This window comes from Eulemur rufifrons, chromosome 27, assembly GCF_041146395.1.
Source record: "Eulemur rufifrons isolate Redbay chromosome 27, OSU_ERuf_1, whole genome shotgun sequence".
Lineage (NCBI taxonomy): Eukaryota > Metazoa > Chordata > Mammalia > Primates > Lemuridae > Eulemur > Eulemur rufifrons.
In genome coordinates this window covers 24,971,125-24,992,516 of record NC_091009.1, presented here as the reverse complement: position 1 = coordinate 24,992,516, position 21,392 = coordinate 24,971,125, and the positions used below count along the sequence as shown (strand labels likewise).

General features: G+C 41.2%; 1 protein-coding gene across 1 annotated transcript; it reads left to right on the top strand.

Moving 5' to 3' along the window:
- The first annotated feature begins 603 nt into the window (after positions 1-603).
- On the top strand, positions 604-20,027 carry UTP25 (UTP25 small subunit processome component). The gene is made up of 12 exons (XM_069459397.1): positions 604-750; positions 1,913-1,952; positions 2,537-2,786; positions 5,124-5,294; positions 6,227-6,315; positions 7,993-8,403; positions 10,063-10,282; positions 12,070-12,272; positions 13,829-14,011; positions 14,147-14,259; positions 14,545-14,790; positions 19,467-20,027. Exons 1-12 carry the CDS (start codon positions 644-646, stop codon positions 19,708-19,710), a joined length of 2,277 nt encoding a protein of 758 aa, XP_069315498.1. The 5' UTR covers positions 604-643; the 3' UTR covers positions 19,711-20,027.
- Positions 20,028-21,392: the final 1,365 nt, after the last annotated feature.

Here is a 21,392-nt window from a genome sequence, read left to right as displayed (position 1 = left end):
CAAACGAGGAAAGTCAGAACAGATGTGTTTCTAAGGGCTCTTCCAGTACTTTCAGAAAATGCGCAGGTTGCAGACCCTAGTGGCTAAAAGCGTGTGGTCGCATCAGACAAAGTTAGGTTTTCATTTCTTCTCTTGCTCACGTGTTGCATTTTCTAAGCATCAGTTTCCTCATCTCCAACATCAGGCTTACTAACAAGACCTATTTGCAGACTGTTGTGACGATGAAGTGAGATGTGCTGGCACGTTCAAACGTTGCTTGGTATTTTTATTATACTATAATTTAAAGTCACTGCATTCGGTTATCTCCGCTACCACATAATTACGCAGAACGATCCCCACAACCAAAACAGAAGCACAAAGCGCCTCCCCGGCCCCCTCAACCGGGGCTGACACTCTTCTGCGGCTCTGAGAACAAACGGGCATGCGTGCCTGTGTTTCCAAAGAACCTCGGTAGGGGGCGCGATCGGGAACCGGACGTTCCAACGCCTGTCGTACAAGCGCGACGTAAAGCGGGTCTGCTTTATGGCACCTTGCTTTCGCCGTAAGGCACCGTGGGCGAGTCCACGTGTGTGTGTGTGTTGACGGGACAACTTCCTGGTGAAAAACGCCAGTCTCTGAGGTGGGCAGGCTTGACGTTTTCGCCATGGGCAAACGCCGGAGCCGGACCCAGAGCCAGCTGCTCAACAGCCTGACTAAGAAGCAGAAGAAGCATCTTCGGGATTTCGGCGAGGAGCATCCCTTCTATGACAGGTTCGGAGGAGCGTGGCCGAGGCCAGCGCTGCCAGCGTCTTTTTCCAGTAGGAGACAGCGTTTCCCCGGGTTTGGTCCGCTGGTGTCCCAAGGAAGAGTGGTAGGGTTGCTCCAGCCTCTTCCCACGCTTCCTCGCCCGCCCGGCTCCGGGTCGGGACTCGTGTTGGGCTGGGGACATTCTGGCGCCGTCCTGCCTGGAGATGGAGCGCTTCAGGGGCTTCTGCTTTTTGTTGAGCCTGTAACTCCATGGTAGACTGTGTGTGGGCAGATTTTTGTATGGTCAGAGATCTTCTAAGGTTGTTCTTGTTTTTTAAGAATTGGTTGGGACTTTGGACAGCATGATCTATACAGTTACAATAAGGAAACAAATGTATCGATAGTTTGTGATTCTTTTGGAAATGTCCAGACTCAGTTATGATCTTAGTGCTTGTTCTGTCTACCATCTTGGGCTGCTTTTTCAGCAGTTAGAGGGATATTCTAATTAAGAAATTTGCTAGAAAAAGGTGAACCCCGAGGCCTTTTATTTACCAAGGAGTATCCGTCTTTTGGATGAGAACCAGTTATTGTGTGACTCAAATGTTTGTCATGTGACTTCGTTAAATTTTTCATTTGTCAGTTATTAAGGATTTGCCATATTCTTGCAATCCCTGTCCAAGTGCATATGTTGTTTTTGCATGGCTATGGTTATAATGTGTTTATAATGGTATATTCTGCCCTTTTCATTTAAAGTTGTATCGTTAGACTTTTTCCTAATTGCTACGTACTAGTGGAGTTTTTTGGGGTTTTGTTGTTGTTTATTTGTGGGATTTTTTTGGTTTTTTGTTTTGTTTTGTTTTGGTTTTCCGAGATAGAGTCTCACTCTGTTGTCCCAGCTAGATAGAGTGCAGTGATGTCAGCATAGCTCACTGCGACTCCTGGGCTCACTCGATCCTCTTGCCTCAGCCTTTGGAGTAGCTGGGACTACAGACGTACGCCACCATGCCTGGCTAATTTTTTTCTGTGTTTTTGGTAGAGACAAGGTCTCACTCTTGCTCAGTTTGGTCTCAAACTCCTGACCTCAAGTGATCCTCCTGCCTTGGCCTCCCAGAATACTGAGATTATAGGTGTGAGCCACCGCACCCGGCCTACTAGTGGAGTTTTAACATTACCTGTTTCTTCTCAGGGTTTCCAGAAAGGAAGGAAAGCCACAGATTTGTCAACTGGTAATGCTTTATACTTTCTTTATAATAGTTGGTCTGGGTCGTGAACTTTTATATTCTATATAACAATAAAGCTTGATTACATTTCTACTCCTTTGATTTCAGATGTAAGCTTATTTTAGTATACTACTTAGTTTTAAATGCAGATGTCTATAAAAATGTCATTGTGCTAACTAATATAGAAGCCAGAGTTTGAAACTGTCCCAAAAGAGTAGCCTATTAGGTCTTATTAAAGAAGCTTACCAGAGGGCTCTTAGTGAATTCTAAGGGAAAGTATCTTTTGCTTAGCATAAAAGGAGTCAGAAATAGAGTGCAAAATAATCAAAGGTCCTATGGTATTTCAACAAACTCAAACTATATTCTTTTGTTGTTTTCTAATTTTCCTATTGCTCCTTTACACATGTAGCCTAATATCTGGGACATCAATCTCAGTATTGGGCTTGGTTGAATAGATGAGATTGCATAATATGTGCAGAAAAGCTAATTTTTATTTAGGAATTTCTGAACTTGTTGGTTTGATGATAGTCTTAGGGTAACAAGGAGACAAATACAGTTTTTGTTTTTAAAATTTCCCGTTTTCATTTTAGTCAGAGAGTTCCGATAATTCAAATTCTGAAAGTGAAGCAGAGAGTGAACCAGAACAAGTTTCTGGGTACCATAAACTACTTGCTACATTAAAGAATGTTTCTGAGGAAGAAAAGGAAGATGAGGAGGAGGAGGAGGAAGAGGAAGAAGAAGACAGTGTAGTAGATGATACAGAAATGAATGATGAAGATGATGATAGTGATGTCAGTGTGGAAGAAGAGAAGGCAGCAGAGTCTACTGAAATGCAAGAAAGTAAGTGTCTTTGGTGTGGGCCTATCATCTTTCTTAGGACCATGGACAGATTGCCCAATGAGCACAGTGCCCTGTACTGTGTGAGTTGAATGAGAGCACATGGATCCAAAGCACAGATTTAATCTTGGTGGGTTTGATTATATCTTTGAGAATCTGGTGGAAACATCCCAGAAAAATGCAGAAATAACATTTTTGCTTACGATTTCAGGACTTCGTCAATCCTAGTGAAAGACCCTCTAATACAGAGGAAGGAGAACATAGTTCTGCCTTTATGACTGTCTTAATTTATTGCAAGGTTACTGTTCCTCCCTTAGGGAGAACAAGTTTGATGGAAGATAGACATAAAAATATACAAAAATTTTCAAGCAGTAGATTTGCAGTTGCCTGGAACAGCTGGATCAGTGGAACACTGCTAGGGTAAATTGGAGATGGCTTCAGGGAAGAGCTGGCATTGAAAGCCCAAAGGAACTCTATCTCAGTCAGACTTCTGGTTGACTTTTTTCTTTAACTTTAAAATCAACTTCATTGAGGGATGATTTACATACAATAAAATGTACCCAATTTAAGTATAAAATTTGATGAGTTTTACATCATTGATGTAAAAACATCCTTGTTCTTACCACCAAAATCAAAATACAGAACATTTCCACTACCTCCAAAAAGTTCCTTATTCTTTTGCAGTCAGTTCCCCACCCTTGGCATCAGGCAATCACTGACCTGTTTTTCTGTCACTATAGATTCATTTTATCTGTTCTGGAAATGAAATCATACAGTATGAACCCTTTGTGTCTGGCTTCTTTTGCTTCTCATGGTTTGTGATTCATCTATGTTATTCATGTATTAGTTGTTTCTTACTTTTTATTGCTGGCATAGTATATTCCATTGTCTGGATATATCTGAGTGACTTTTACATCACACTATTTTAATGTCTATTTTCCTTACAGCCTTATTTTTTTATATCCTATCAGGTGTTAAATACCATTCTTAGTATTTTAATTAATCCGCTTTACTGAGATAAAAATTAATTGCCTCAGATTTAGGGGTTTTTGTTTGTTTCTATTTTTCTTTGCTTTTTTGATTTTTACAAATGAAAATCTTTTTTTGAATTTTAAAAGTCATACATGTTTACTGTAAAAATTTAAGAGGGTAATATAGTTAATCTATATTTCCACCACCCAGAGATGAACACCTTTAACATTGTATATAACCTTTCAGACTACATTTTTATGGACGTATGTGTGAGTACAAGTGTGCATATATATTTGTGCATATAATGGTCTCATACGTATCTGTAACTTTCCATATGGATTCACATTAGCTTCTTAGTTATACAGTATTCCATTGTAAATGGTATGTGATAATTTAATTAGTATCCCATTAGTAGACATTTCACTGTTTTTTAGTTATTTCTTACAATCAGTGCTGCCTTGAACATCCTCTCATGTGCATTTTAGTGTGCTATGTCTAGTTATCATTTTAGAATAAGTTCCTAGAACTGGACGTGAGTATTAATCACAGTTCTTCAGAACAACAGAACTAATAGGATGCATGTGTATATAGAAAGAGATCTGTTTTAAGGAGTTGGTTCTTGTAATTATGGAGGCTTGACAAGTCTAAAATAACTGACAGGAGAGGCTGGCAGATTTGAGACTCAGAAATGAGCTGCAGTTGAAATCCAAAAGCAGTCCAGACAGGAGACCCAGGAGGAGTTGATGTTCATTTGAAGTTCAGAGGCAGTCTGCTGGAAGAATTTGCTCGTGCTTGGGAGAGGTCAGCCTTTTGTTTTACACTTTTGCACAGACTAGAGGCCTTCAACTGATTATATGTGGCTCACCCACATTATGGAAACTAATCTGTTTTACTAAGTCTAGCAATTATAATGTAAGTCTCATTCGAAAACATCCTCACAGAAACATCCAGAATAATTTTAACCAAATATCTGGGCACTGTGGCCCAGCCACATTGATACATAAAATTCACCATCACACTGTGTCCATGATAAGGCTTAATTTTTTTTTTTTTTTTTTTTTAAGAGACAGGGTCTTGCTCTGTTGCGCAGACGAGAGTGCAGTGGCCCAATCATAGCTGCTGTAACTTTGAATTCCTGAGCTCGGGTGATCCTCCTGCCTCAGTCTCCTGAGTAGATGGGATTACAGGTGTGAGCCACCATACCCTGCCCAGGCTTAATTTTGAAATCTGTGTCTTCTACCTGAATTTGCCTAAAAACACGTAATGTCAATGATCATTGGTATAGACTAAGGAATAAGATTTTATTTGTCAACAGAAGTATAATTATATTTATGAGTAAATAATTTTACAAAATATTTCTCACTACAGATGTGGCCTTATCTGCTGACCCTGAGGGAAAAGATGGGGAAGGGCCACCTGGTACATCACAGGAATCCCCGGAGGAGTTCACAGATGCCAAACATGAGTCACTGTTCAGCCTGGAAACCAATTTTCTTGAAGAGGAAAGTGGAAACGACTCTTCTTTGAAAGCATCACAAGGTCATAGCATAGTGTGTGCTGTTGGACTTTACCAGGTGCTTAGTACACTATTTGTGGACTAATGCACATTAACTCTGTTACTGGAACGAGCCACCATAAGAACAGTTTATTGGCTAGATCTAGAACTGGGAAAAAGAACTTCTCAAAGGTTTTTTGTGTCTTTCAATGGTTAGTCAGTGTTGGGGGTGGAAGGGATGTGTGGAACAATAAACAATTTAAGAATGATTGTAGGGAAGGAGTTCTCCAGGCCTCACATTTCCATAATTGGGATCAGGGAAGAACTTCCAATTTTCTCCCCAAGCAGAGAAGGAAGAAAAAGAAAAAAAGGAGAAAATACTTCCCACTTTTCTCTCTGCCCCTCACTTGCTCTTCCTTTTGGAGCAGTAATTTTTCAGATTTGTAAGACCCAGGAGTGGCTAATCTGTGTGGTACCAGGGAAAGCCTCAAAGCCAAAAAGCCCCACCCCGTCTCTATAGACAGTGATGACTGTCTATAGGAGACCAGGCCTCTTAGGGGAGGCCTGACACAGTAAGTCCTTGGAAAGTATTGTGAGTCAGCATAACATTAAATTGATAATATTTGTATATGCAAAAATGAGGTGAAGGAGAGGCTGGACTTTTTAGTTGAAGGAAGGAAAGGCACAGAGGCGGAAGAATTTGAGGGCCATATAGTTCAGAAATTACACTGGGGAGGCAGTTTGGAGGTGCATCCCAAAGGTTTTTGAGCTGGGAAGTAATATGATTAGAGAAATACTTCAGGAAGGTGAACCTGTCAGAAGCTTTTAGGCTCTGGACTGGGCCAGAGGATGGGGAAAGTAGGTGGAAAAAAGGATCAGTTAACACAGTGACGATCAACATGTCATTCACAGGGGAACACCAGAATATCCCCTCTGTTTATGCTAAGTGTGCTGACATTTTTTATTTCTGAATTAGACCCATTTCTACATCATGTGAACAAAGAACTGAAGGAAAAAGACATTCAGGCTTTTGCCACAAATCCCAAAACGACCCACAAGCTAAAAGTAAGTGTTGCTTGATTATCCCGGGTACTAATGGAGAAAGCTCTAAATAAAAGTGGTCTTGGGTTTTAGTGGTCTCCCAGAATGTATGATGTACACCAGTAGTAGATGGCTTGATAAGGATGTGCAGGGCATAGAAAGGCTTAAGAGCCTAGGAGGGCACAGGTGTATCTAGAAAAAGCACTGGGAAGCTAGAGTGTGAACGCCAGATAATATAGTTTTGGGTAAGAGTGGCTTTGGAGGCAGGTGTGCCAGGGTTTAGATCAGCATCTTCAAGGGGCTATCACATGACCTGAGGCAAGTTAATCTGCCTCTTTGTTGTTCTCTATTCTGATCTGTTAGAGGGGGACACTAAATGCCTACCTCAAAATAAAATAATTTCATTTACCAACTGATATGTAGTAAGCATTTAGTAAAACAGTGTTCGGTAAAATAGTAGGTACTACTATTGTTCATTTGTTTGAAATATCTGAGATAGGTTCACAACTAAATCATTCAGATACTGGGCAATTTTTGCTGCTTTGCTGGTTTTCACCACTGATATTGTTCATGAGAGTTGGTCACCTTCTTTTTAGTTGCAGTTTTTATTGAGGCAATAATAACAGACACACATGTGGTTGTAAGAAATCATACAAAGGCATGCTGTACCTTTCACCCAGCTCCCCCAATGGTAACATCTTACAAAACTGCAGAACAATGTCACAACCAAGAAATTAACATTGATACAATCTACCTATCTTACTGAGATTTCTCTGGTTGTACTCCTATTTGGGGTGTGTGTACATATTTAGTTCTATACAGTTTTATCACGTGTAGGTTCCTGTATCTGCCTCCACAGTCAAGATGCAGAACATTTCCAGCACCACGTGGATCCTTGTTGCCCTTTTATAACCACAGCCACCTTCCTCTGCACCCCACCCCCCTCCATTGCTAAGCCCTGGTAACCACTAATCTGGTCTCCATGTTGAAATTTTGTCATTTCAAAAATTTTAAATAAATGGAATCATACAGCATGAAACCTTTTGAGGTTGGCTTTTTCCACTTGATGTAATTCCCTAGAGGTTCATCCAAGTTATTTTAGCTGTCAGTAGTTCATCTGTTTTTATTGCTGAGGTCATTCTATTTTTAGATCAGCAGTTTTGCTGCAATGCAAAAATTTCCAAATTTGTATTCCACGAAATAGAAAATAGTATTCCTTAGAATTTAAACAAAGTGGACAGATTTCTTGTCATGGGACTTGTCAGAACCTTTAGTATCTAATGTACGTTGTGAATCTCCTTCAGGGTGATGAGGTTTTTTGATACTTACCAAAGTTATTCGATCGTGGAGCACCCTTTTTCTTTGAATGAATTTTGACTCTTCCCAGAATGTATTCCAGAGAACAGCATGGGAAAAACTGGTAGAGTAAATAGCTCAGATTTGAAGTTAGAAACCTTGGTCTCTAGCCCTCAGCTTCATTTTCTTCTGTGTATATTTATTTGGATCATACAACCTCTATGTGAGCCTCAGTGTTTCCTAAACTACAATATGAGTACTATGGGACCTGCCTGCAGGGTTGTTGTGAGGATTGAATGAGATGATATATAAAGCACGAAAGTCCAGTAAATTATAGAATATTATATGAATGTAAGGTATTGTTATTAATTTCTAAATTAAGTAGCTCTTCTGTCTCTCCCCTAGTGGCCTGTTCTAGGCCAGCTTGTCTTTTCATCCAAGTTTCGGAAGTTGGAAACATTTAAACCCCCAAAGGATATTGACTTCGAGTCACTTCATCTCCAGAAGCCTCTGGGATCCACCTGGACCAAGACCAACAGCCAGTTCCTATCTGGTCCCCCAAAATCAAGTAGCCCCTTCACCCCTCTCCAGAAAGAACTCTTCTTAATTATGAATTCTTACCAGGACCTGTTCTACCCAGAAAGGACTGCCCTAAAGAATGGGGAAGAGATCCGCCACGTGTACTGCCTGCATGTGATAAACCATGTCCTTAAAGCCAATGCCCAGGTGCTTGGCAACAATAGCAAACGCCGAAGCCAGAAACGTGGAGTGGGTGACGACGATGACTTCAGGGACCAAGGGCTAACCAGGCCCAAGGTGAGTGGTTGCAGGAAAGCTTTGCCTTTGAGAAGGAGGCTGCAGGGCACTGCCATATATTAATATGTAAGTGCCTGACACTTAGCAGGTACTTGGGTGTTTTAATAATTGACTGGAATAATGAAGGAGCCCAAACATGAACACATTAAGTGGGCCAGGTAGTGTCAGAGCAGTAGCCCAGTAGACTATTTCTGACAGTGGATCTAGATGGAGACTTGAGAAAAGGAGTTACTTCATGACACTCTCCTTAAAGTTAAACTGAGAACATAGATAAATAACACTCTATTATAAATCACTGCTTTGTGATTGTCAGAGCTGGATGAGACCTTAATGAACCTTTATCTAATACCCACACATTGCAGCTGTGGATAGAGACCCAGATTCATAGAGGGCCTTGCTAAAGAGAACCAGAGATACAGTAGCAGAGATGGGACTAGAACCAAGGACTCTTTTTGCTAAGCCACAAAAATATGTCAGCCTTTGAAACCAAAAATCCTTATTTGCCACTGTAAAGTTATTGCTGCTTAAAGTGGTGATTACAGTTGTTTGTGGTCGTAAGTCTGAGCTCCAGTGGATTTGAGGAAACGTTTTTTAATTCTGTGTGTACTTTTCATGACATTATGGAGCTAGTTCTTGCCCCCCACCCCCACCCCTTAGCCTATGTCTCTTCATATTGAAGAAAACTCATCTTTTTAGAATTTTCTCAGTGAGCTTAATAGGATTCTGGGATTTTAATACTAATGTGGTTCTTAGAGATTTCTTAGTCAAACCTCATTGTCTAATAGCTTGGAAAACCAAAACCTAGACACTAACTTCGTGTCACAGGTGGGACAGTAACTCAGCCCTCTTGAATCTTGGCCCATCGTCCTTGTACTGTAGGAAGCTGACTCATTACACTCCGTGGGCTGTGCTGGTTGCCTAGTTCTGAGAAGCTACTGCAGAGTCTTGAACATCAGGATTATAAGGTTATTTGTGTCCATTTAGAATTGCATAGACACATAAGAGGCAGATAACCCATGAAGCATATTTTTAATTTGGTGAATTGTATTATTTGGTTGGGGTTATGTCCATTAATTATATTGTTTACATAAGGACAGTTAGAAATTAACCATTTATTAAGCATCTTCTGTTTTTGTTCTCAGCAGTAACTTTAAGCATTTTTGGAAATGCTTGGAAAACTGAGTCCTGTTTTTCCCATTACATTATGGTTTTATTTCAGAAATGCTTTATCATTTCTGAAAAATATATTAGGGAATGCACTAAAACTATAATGATGTATTAATCCTTTTTCTTACCTGCTTTATTTCCTCTCTACTTATTCCATTTGTTTATTTAGCATATATTTATTCTGTAGATCTTATCATTAAAAATACTGCACTAGGTGTTTGCTTGGCTTATCGTAAAAGGTATTTTCAAATTCTGCTTGAGAACTGCATCCCATAGAGCCATGGGACTAATGTCCACAGCATGTGGTGCTATGGATATGAAAGGTGCTCAGCTTCTAGTGCTGAGCCAGGCCCTGTGCAAAGGGGGTGACATAGATATGTTTCCTGGCTGGAGGCCAATGCTATACATGGGCTTTTTAGCTCCACTTGCAGCAGGTTCACCTCCTGTTCCTTCCCTTTGCCTCTACCAAGGCTGCTTTTGCTCTCTCCACAGGTACTGATAGTGGTGCCATTTCGGGAAGCTGCTTTGCGGGTGGTGCAGCTGTTCATCAGCCTCCTTGAGGGCGACAGCAAGAAGAAAATCATTGTGAGCAACAAAAAGAGGTTTCAGGGAGAGTATGGCTCTGATCCCGGGGAGAGACCACCCAACTTGAAGAGGCCTGAGGATTATGAAGCTGTGTTTGCAGGCAACATTGATGACCACTTCAGGATCGGTAATTCTCCTTGTCAAAATTGGGGTACTGTGGGACCTAAGGTCTATGTAGTGGGAGGCTGGAAGCCTGGAATTAGACATTCTCCCAGTGGGTCATTCACTCAGCCGCCTGACAGAAGCAGTGTGCATTTGAGACATCTTGTTTGCCAGGGGAGAGGGTTTTGCCTTGCCTTATGGGGTGGAGAGAGTCTCTGAGGCCATATATAAAAGACATATGCACATTTATAACAGAAATGTCTCGACACACCCATAGCTGGTAGCACAAGGTCAGATGCTACAAGGGTTTCTCAGGGAAGGTGGAAGTGACTGGCTGGGTGGGGTCATTCTGGGAAGACTAAATAAATTGTGCATAAGGGTGGACTTCCTCCTGTCTGCTATATAGAGTGCCTACCCCTGAATTATCTCCACATGTGACTTATCCACTCCCACCCAACCTTTCACATTTTTGCTTGTGTCTGATTCAGCTCTCATTTAATTGGTTGGTTGTACCTTGTTAGAATAAAGTTCCTGGGAAAATGTTCCATAGTCACATATGCTTGTTCACAAACATTTATTGAGTATCTACAGTATGCCAGGCACTGTTAAGAAGCTGGGGATATCTGTAGTCCCAGCTACTTGGAAGGCTGAGGTGGGAGGATCACTTGAGCCCAGGAATTTGAGGCCAGCCTGAGCAACCTAGGAAGACATCCTCTCTGAAAAATAAAAAAAATAGATAGAAGAACTGAGGATGTAGAAATAAAAGTTATGGTTCCCATTGCTAAGGAAGTCCAGCGTAAGGGGAGAAACGGTGCAGGATAATAAGTATGCAGTGAGTGTTCTGGAATGTTTAAAGCAAACCCCTTACCCAAAGTGGGGGCAGGGTGGTTAGGGAAGGCATCCTGGCAGAGGTGCCATCTCTGCTAGGATGAAACCTGTGCAGGATTTAGCCAGTTACAAAACAGAGTGGTTGGAGCGGAGGAAAACATTTCAGACAAGAAGTTGCCTATGTGGAGACATCAGGGTAACTAAGCTGGAACCACCTAAGATTTACACAGGCTTTGATACGACTAGAGTATAAGGTGCAAGGCTATGAGAGCTGATGATCTGTTTGGAACATATATAGATGTCCAGCAAGCACTTGGTATAATATATTGGTCTGGAGTTCAGGAAGGAGATGTGGGCTAGAAATATAAATTGGAGTGAAGGTGATGTTAAACCCATGGTTAGTGAATAAATTGACCAAAAGTGTTATGTAGAGTGAGAGTAGATCTAACAGGTGAATCTAGGAGTTTGTGGAAGAAGAGGTATTTGAATCTGAAAAGATAGACATAGACCATGTCAGTGATCGAAGCAGAAGTGAGTGTTGGAGTCCTGGAAACTATTAGCAAGGAAGAGAGCATTTCAAAAGAGGGTGTGTTTAATATGCCATTTGTGCATTCCTGACGAGAAGCCCTAAGAAGTGTTCATTGAATTGGTAACTTGGTGGGGACCTTAGCAAGAATCACTTCATTGGAGTCTTGAGATTCAACGGCCAGATTGCAGTGGGTTGAAAGGTGAATGGAAGATTTGAAAGCAGAGCCCATTCTCTGGAGAAGTTTCATAGTGAAGGAAAGGAAGAGAAAGTAAGACCTAGGAGGGACTATAGATGCAAGGGAGGGATTATTACTGTTCTTGTTTTTTTAATAACTAAAGCCATTTGAGCACAGTTATGTGCTAAAGGGAACATACATGTGGAATGCTTTGAGAGGGTGGAAGGTAAGGGCTTGGTAGTGAGCGATGGACTGATGTGTGCTTGTCTGTTTTGTGCAGGAGTGGCAATACTTCAGAGGAGCATCCGACTCTACGCCCCCTTTTACTCCTCGGATATCCTCATTGCTTCCCCTCTGGGCTTGAGGACCATCATTGGTGGAGAAGGAGAGAAGAAGAGGGATTTTGACTTTTTGTCTTCTATTGAGCTTCTCATCATTGATCAAGCTGACATTTACCTGATGCAGAACTGGGAGCATGTCCTGGTAATGCTGGTCATTCACATTTAGAGGGACAGCATTTCTATTAGAGAGACAAGAAGCTCAGTGGTTCAAGTCCTGAAGGGTTATTTAAGTCCAGATTAAAACTCAGTTTGGAAATGGGAAACTACTCCACATTTGAAAAAGTCTTTGTCCCTTTTTCTACCCACAGATTGATCTTCTCTAGAGATAAATATTCTTGTCAGTATTTTCAAATCTCCAGAGAAGATTTTCTCCCTTTAAAGGTTGCTTTCTACTAACAGTCCACTTTATGGTGGGTGGGCAGATGGATGGGTGGTTGGTTAGTTGAAATCCTCCTTATCAGGAACATCTTTACCTAACATAATTCCTCACACAGGATATGCTTGTTCTCTTTTGTCTTGTCTTCAGTAGAGATAGGAAAACATTGCTTAAGATATTTTAATGTGGGATCTCGTTTTGCAGAGAAATATAGGATGTCTTTATCTCCTTACTGTAATTTGTGCTGTAATTTTTTTCACCCTCTCCATATACACTGCAGTGTTAATCAGTTTTAAAATTGAAAAACTGCTTTAGAACAATCCTTATCAAGAAACGATAGGTTTGTTTTTTAAGGCATATGGGAACTCACCTCTCCTATAGCCCCACGATGTGAAGCTTGCAGGAAGCTGGAGACAAATAAAGGGTAGTACTTACTTCTAAAGTAGGGAATAAATTTATAGTACTCATTACCTTCAAGATATATTACAAAGTGAAAATATAATTAAAATGGAAAAGACAGGTTAATGGTTGAGTCATATTCTTTAATTTGAGGAAAAGGTAGGTGGGGTGGCTCTGGGAATACTCCTAATGTTTTGAGAACCAGATCATTGAGGGACAGCAGCTCTGTTTTCAGTGTCAATTCCTTTCTTGTCCAAGTCTGGGACTGAGGGACCCATAGAGTGACCAGGGTGGCATTTCAGTAGTTCCTCTTAAAGGAATATTCCTATAGGTACCATTTTGCTCCTTTTTTTTTTTTTTTTTTGAGACAGAGTCTCACTCTGTTGCCCAGGCTAGAGTGAGTGCCGTGGCGTCAGCCTAGCTCACAGCAACCTCAAACTCCTGAGCTCAAGCGATCCTCCTGTCTCAGCCTCCCGAGTAGCTGGGACTACAGGCATGCACCACCATGCCCGGCTAATTTTTTCTATATATATTTTTAGCTGTCCATATAATTTCTTTCTATTTTTAGTAGAGATGGGGTCTCGCTCTTGCTCAGGCTGGTCTCGAACTCCTGAGCTCAAACGATCCGCCCACCTCGGCCTCCCAGAGTGCTAGGATTACAGGCGTGAGCCACCGCGCCCGGCCCATTTTGCTCCTTTTTTAAAGGTCCAGAAGGTGGTCAGTTTTAGGTTATCTTCTGGGGGTGTTTGGCTGACCATGGGCAAGTCGGCTCACCTATCTGAGTCTTGGTTGTTTTGTAATTTGGGTGATGATAATGCATGCTCTATGGAGTTAATTGAGATGACTGGTTTGTAAAATGCTTAGCAGTGTCCAGGATGTAAATGCTCAATAAACATTAATGGTACTCTTATTTCTGCTCAAAGCATTTGATGAACCACATGAACCTACTACCCCTGGACTCACATGGGGTAGACTTTTCTCGAGTGCGGATGTGGAGCCTCAATAATTGGTCCAAGTACTATCGGCAGACACTGCTGTTTGGGGCCCTGCAGGATGCTCAGATCAACTCAGTGTTCAACAAGTACTGCACCAATTTGCAAGGCCAGGTGGGTTCTCTCCTTGTTTCTGCTGTATCTTCATGAGCATTGTTTATTGTTTGGGTTGTGAGGCAGAAGGAGAAGACAGCATTTAGTCAGCAAGGGGCTGGCTTGCCTCCTAATGCTCTCATTGACTACCGGCAGGTGGCCGTGAAGAATGTTCCAATGACAGGCTCCATCAGTCATGTCCTGGTGCAGCTCCCACATGTCTTCCAGAGGATGGAGGTCGACAGCCCAGCTTTGGTGATCGATGCCAGGTAAACCACCCCTCCTATCAGGCCCTGAGGCCCACAGAGAGAAATCTTACTGCCACTGTGGCCGGACTACGTGTATTTTTTACAATGAATAGCGTTAACACTTATTTTTTAATGTGCTTATCAAGTTTGAGCCTTACATAATCTCTTTGAGAGGAGGTAAGTCATATTGGCCTCTGGAGGTAATCTTTTAAGATGAGATTGTGACTTGCCCTGGGTCACTCAGTTACGAGACACTCTAAGCTCAATTCTAGAACTCTAATTTTGCCGTTTGCTGTTCCAAATCAGGTTTAACTTTTTCGTGAACAAGATTCTACCTCAGTATCGTGATGCAGTCATGTCTCACACGCTCATCTATGTCCCTTCCTACTTTGATTTCGTGCGTCTCCGAAATTTCTTTAAGAAGGAGGAACTCAACTTCACCCACATCTGCGAGTATACGCAGAAGTCTGGCGTCTCCAGAGCCAGACACTTTTTCCTTCAAGGAGAGAAGCAGTTTCTGCTCCTCACAGAGCGGTTCCATTTCTACAAAAGGTAAAGTAGTGCCAGGTTTCAAGCCTCCTCTTTGAAGGGAAAATGCAGTACAAATCACGGCCTGCTTCTGACCGCTTGGTAGGCTTTGTGGGGTTATAAGGTCATCCCTCACTCTGCCACTCCTGTAGAGAAGCCAAAGAGTTTTGGGGCTGAAGAGACTCTTCTGGGTTGGTTGGTTGGTTGGTTGGTTTCCTCCCAAAATGGGCATTGTTGGAAAAGGTGGTGAAAACAAAAACATGACCTGTGTATAGACCTGGAGTGTAGCTGTGGTTGTGTACCTCAAGGGAGACATTACAGAGCTGAGGAACGCTACACAGGGACAACGCGAGTGAATACAGGAAGGAGGGAGATCTGTCACTGAAGCCCAGATGGAAACATCAAGGGCTGTGTAGTCCGGGGAGATGGAGGCTGAGTGCGTCATTGGTACTCAGTCAGTTACGTTGTTCCTGAGGAGCCGTGTGCGCGGTTACTTCCTCACAAGGAGAACCAGGACTGTGGGCCCCTCGATGTTTGCAAGAGGCAAAGGGGGAAGGGGCTTAGGGTTGAATATTTAAGGATTTCAGTGTTTACTTAGATTCCCCATCAGGTGACTTTGACAAAGTAAGTTGATTGGACTTTTTGTTATTATTTTTTAAAAAAATATAATTAGAGGGTTGGTAACATTGAGCCTTCTGTTATCATTTGGGATAGTGGCAGCACTTTGTTCCCAGAGCTCACGTATTGTATTATTTTGCTGACAAATGGAAAAGCCTTTTTGAAACCCTTACTATAGAGAGGGGGAAGTTGCCTTCTGTTACATCTTCCTTATTGATTTCACAATAATGTCCAGTGAGTTTAAGTTCTGACTTTACTGTTTTATGAACTTGCAATCATATATACTAAAGAAAAGTACATTTTCTCAGAGAATCCCAAACAGATAAGCCAGAAGCCTTCCAGGCTTTGGAGCACAGTAGATGATTCCCCTTGGCATTGTGTTGCCTTTTAGTTTATGCTGATAGTAGGGTGGTGTTCCCCAGCTGTGTTCTCGTTACCAGGACAGGGGTGGAGGAATCTCAGCAGTCTGCTTGGACGTAGCAGAGCCGGCATGACATGACCTCTTTAGGTATTCTGCTGACTAATTCATCTATGAGTAGAGAGTTGAGAATTGATGAAATTTGTGTTTCCGGGGCTCCGTTCTGGGCTACCTAGGCAAGGCTGTTTGGCCAGAGTGTAAATGAATGTTGGCATCATTATTTGCCTTGTTCTGGTAAGTTGTGTTTTCATTCATGTTGGAAGGTATTTTGGGGGAGTTGCGCACATCAAGCCCTTAGCTTTTTATCATCTTGACAAGTGAAAGTAAGGCCTTTAAGTGAAATGGATGGATTAGAAAACATCCCAGTGTGATTGTTTGTATAGCGAGTGAATTAAGCTGGGATAAGGACTGATCACAAATGTCTCTAGCTTTTCAAGGACAGGGCCTGGAGCCCCTTTGTAAGCAGGACAGTCCCCTGTCTTACACTGTTCATTTATTTACCAAGCCATGTTGCCCTCCAAGTCATTATAAAGACAAATCTCAGCATATGCCATTTGCTTTATGCCCTGGACCAGGTTAATTGGTGTTTCCTAAGCTGAAGATGAATGAAAAGAATGTGCTTCAGAATTCTGCAACAGCTAATTATCTCAAGGTTTCCAGCTATAGAATTTTTTGCTTGAGCAATCACCAAGGTGATGATGGGTCTTTGGGTCTGCATTGCCTTTGTGATTTGATTTTTTATTTGACCTTGGAAAAAGTTCACGGGTTTTAAACTGTAGTTTCCAACTCTGAAATTCTGTTTTTATATTCTCTATGACAGTTGGCAGTGTTTGGAAGATTAGAATGCATTTTTGAGCTAGCAAACATTTTTTAGCCTGAAGATTTGTTTTCTTTGAGGAAGGTGAAACTAGTAGAATCTTAGAATTGGTTGTACATTTGGTCGTGATTGCCCTCCCAAGGATGGGTCACAGCTCTTTCCTGTGCATTATCAGGGGGCTACCCCAGCAGAGAGGATCTCAACCAGTGGGCAAGTCAGAAACTCTGGAGGTGGGATTTATGGCGTTTGGAAAGCTGCTGGGGTGTTTCTGGGTGCTCCGTGTCCTGGCCCTATACGAGAATCTCAGTTTTTAGTCTTTATAGACTGCAGGGAGGAGCCAGCCTTTCAAGTCAGTTGTAGTTGCCTCATTTATCTTTAACATTTGTGAGGTAAAATAGACATCTGGAATGTCCTTAGTTTTAGGTCTTGTCAGGGTGGTTAGGTCATATTTGTAGGGGTCACTGAAGACCCAAAACATACAAGAGAGGAGGAAGGCAGGGGAAGGGGTGACAATAGACACTAACTGCCCCTCTGAGGACGCCCTGGTCATGTTCCTACTTCCAGTAGATACCTAGTCTCTAGGGTGGGTGAATTGGGACTGAGGTAGATGTTCTTGTGGGGTTTTTTTATGTTTTGTTTTGTTTTGTTTTGTTTTTTAATATAACACTTACATTGGTTTTGTTGTTTTGTTTTTCCTGATTACAACGGTATTACACAATTACTGTAGAGAACTTGGAAAATCTAGGGTAAAAAAAGGAAAATGGAATCACCTATAATCTCACTGCCCTGATACAAATATCCTTTTCAGTGTTTTTTTTTTTTCTGTCTTTATTATATGAAAATATGTGCATGCATGTGTGTGCACACACGCGCGTATTTACAGCTATTTTTTTTAAATACCAAAATTGGGATCACACTGTACACATTGGGGTTTTTTCCTTTATATTAAATGTTTTATGTGCTCATTGAAAAAGAATTCAAACATGTTAACATTTTGGCATATATATTTGCATATCAGGGATGTATTTGTAAGTTAACATGTATAGCTCTATCACATCCTGCCTCCCCTCAGCTTTTCATTTGGAAAGATTTCATTTCAAAAGAAAATTTTAAGACTCTTAACAGTAAACATCTGTGAACCCTTTCCAAATTCATCTGCTGCTAGCCTTTTACTACATTTGCACATACCCGTGTTCTCTCTCTCCACTCACATCTCTTATCTTTGCGTTCCTGAACCATTTAAAGTAAGTTGCAGGAGCCTTCATGACACCTCACTTCTAAATATTTCAGCATCGAGCTCCTGAAAACAAAGATTCTTGTATCTAACCACAATGCCATTATCATACCACTTGATGTTACTACAATAATATAATATATACTCTATATTCAAATTTTCCTAGTTGCCCCTAAAATAATCATTATAGCTCTTTTCCCCCAATTTAGGGTTAAGGATCATATATTGCATTTGGTTAACTTACTTCTTTTGTTGCTTCAGTCTAGCTTAGTCCTCAACTGGGGGACAGTTTTGCTCCCCAAGGAACATTTGGCAATATCTTCAGACATTTCAGGCTGTTGCGTGTCTCTTCCCAACTCTGCTTTCAGCAACATGACATTGGTAGCTTGAAGTTGGCTGTGGTGGGAGTGTTTACACCGCAGAAAGCAGTGGATTCTTCACATCAGCACCTTGTGTGTCCCACTGAGAACCAGTTAGTAAACATACACCAGCCCACCGCTGAGTTCAGTTCTTCTGATTGCCTCGTGACAGCAGCTTGCTGGGCGTAAGAAAAGGAATGTTTTTGTAGATTATCTAGCTTTAATATGGGAGAAACATTCTCTTGAGTGTTGTACATACTAAGCAGAAGTGGAACTGAATGTTCGTTTCTGTTTTGATAACTGGTGAAGTAGAACCGTTTATTCAAGTTTGTTAGCCATTAGAATTCCTTCTGTATAGAAAGGTGAGTTGAAAGGCAAACCACGTAATGGATCACAGTTATGGTTTGCAAGAGCAGGGTTTCTAGAGAGATCAGGATGAACTGTGAGATAAAAAGACAAGAAAAGCTTATCCGCCTCTGAATAAAATAAAATTCCCAAGAGAGGCTGACATTTCCCACGTATGAGTGAGTCTCACAGGAAAAATCAGAACATTGTCAATAGATAAAATCTTTTGTTGTGGAGTACCAGAGGGAACGTTTGACATCGACTCAAACCATACGGTGAGTCCCTTGAGTCTAAACCCCCACCACCACCACTGTGCAGCAGGGAAAGAGGTGGAAATGCATAAGCTATGGAAACTAATTGCTTTCTCATGATGCCTAATGGGTCCTCAGGCAACATTTTGTACATGGATGAACTTGGGACATCTGCCATGGAGTTAACATGTCTACAGAGTGACAAGAAAAGACGAAGGGGAATGCATTTACAATTGTGCAGTTTATTTTATGTAACTGGGTCTGACCTGATCTCCAGTACGCAACATTCTTTTTGTCCTTATCATAAGGATAATGTTAAATTATAAATGCCTGCTTTTTAAGTTTTCTGTGACAGATCTCTCATCTTGTTCTACTATTCTTTCCCACTGTACCTCAGCCTGTATAGAGTAAGCTCAGGAAGTGGCAAATTTATTTTGTCATTGTCTTAAGTTAAACATTAGGAATTCAAATACATTGTCACAAAAGTAAGTCCTTCCAACTCAAATTAAAATAACATTTATTCTGTTATTTGTGCTGTTATTTTCTTCCTTTAGCATGAAGCAACAAGAGTGAACTATGCCTCTGTACAACGATTAGGTAACTTTTCTATAAATTGTTTCTCATGTAGACATGGCCTCTTTCTTTCCCATTCTAACAGATATACAATAAAAGGCATAAGGAACCTGATTTTCTATGAACTGCCAACATACCCGCACTTCTACAGTGAAGTCTGTAATATGCTGAGGGCTACCGACAGAGGAGAAGAAGCCACGTGGACCTGCACTGTCCTCTACTCCAAGTACGATGCCCAGAGGTTAGCTGCCGTAGTTGGTGTGGAGCGAGCAGCACAGATGCTACAGTCTAAGAAGAATGTTCATCTCTTTATTACTGGAGAAAACTGAGATTTTGTTGGACAGGAAATGGCATTTGGCATGATACGTAGTGCTTGATTCTCTGCCACTTGGACCCAATTCTGATTATTTATACAGGAGAGGGATTGATACAAGTAAAGAGCACTAGCCAATGTCAGTATTATCTGATACTTCGTTCTTTTCAGGTCATTTGTCCCTGAAAAGTTAAATGTAAACCAGATTTTGGTAAATCATATCTTTCAGAGGTGAAGAGGGGGTTAGAAGGACTCTGAGAAGATGACAGAAGGCAACTTCCACTTATAAATCTTTTTGTAAGCCGTAAATTCTTTTATTATGATTTTATCTCTAACTTATTACACTTGGTAAATTCTTAGAGATTTGCGTATTTGTTTCACACTTTCTTAAAGTAAGGCATACACATCATTGCTTGTGAAAACTGGTTATGAGAAATTGGAATGCTTTTGCTGCTGCATGTCATCTTAATTTTGGATGGCATAGGTTTTGTAAAACTGTTATTTTCTGCCAGCCAAACTTTTTAAAACCTTATTCTACTTCAGTTCAATCTAGAAGAGTACATTCATTCACTGATCTTTTTTTAACTCATAATAGTAAATGTTTTGAATCCTAGCTGCTCCTTCCACGACTCTCCAAGTGGAGTTAGGCACCAGCTGACCCTTCCCCAGCTTGGGGACCCCAGTACTTGCTTTTATGAGTGAACAGAGCCAGGACTGACTTCGCATATGGGAAGTGGGCTGAGAAAGCTGTCCCCCTCCTTCAGGCAGAAGCAAAAATTGACGTGCTCCCCTCCTGAGGGTCAAAAAAGTCCCTCAGGGCAGGGCAGGGCTGGGTTGTCCTTTGGAATTATAGCCTGGGTTGATTCTATAAATATTGGTTTAGGGAGGGGCTAAATACAGTGAAAGGATGGCCTTGAGTCTCATGAGGTAATAACCACATTTTAAAAGAACGATTTATGGCTGGCCAAGTAAGGCTTAACTTGGATTATCCTTATAACCATTTAACACATGGGGAAACTGAGGCCTGTGGTTGCCCACCTTGTTATCAGCAGGGCTGGGAGGGGAAACTGGGAGGTTCCAGGGTCTCTAGCTCTTTCCCATCCCCTCTGCTATTAAGAGAAGGAAAAACGGTACCCTGCTGTCCACGGACTGCGCCAGGATCATGAAGATTCCTTTGTGGCCCTTGCCTAAATTTCCCAGGCTGTTCCACCTCATTCAGCTTAAGGTAAGGACAAGGATTAGGCCTGCTCCAGAGATTATTTTATTTATTTCATTTTACTTAAAAGTTTATATCCTTGTGGTTTTTTTCATTTCCTTGTAAAAATTGTCAGACAATACTGGCAAATAACACAAAATGTGGTAGAGGCTTCTATAGGGGAAAAAAAAAATTTTTCATTTAGTTAAAATATATGTTTCAGATTACATTATATAAGATAACAGTAATTTCTACTCTATTTCCAGAAATTTGTTGACACTCAATGTTGAAACATCAGTCTTTGACATCAGTGTCTTCGTAATTACTGTAGTCATTTCTTGAGTTGTAACAGATAAAAATAAAAAGGAAATTGTAATTTTTAAGACATTTTTATTTTGAAACATTCTCAGACAGATAGAAAAATTACAAATACTGAACCTAAACCATTTGAGAGTAAGTTGCTGACCCAATAGGGCTGTCACCCCGAATACGTTGGTGTGTAT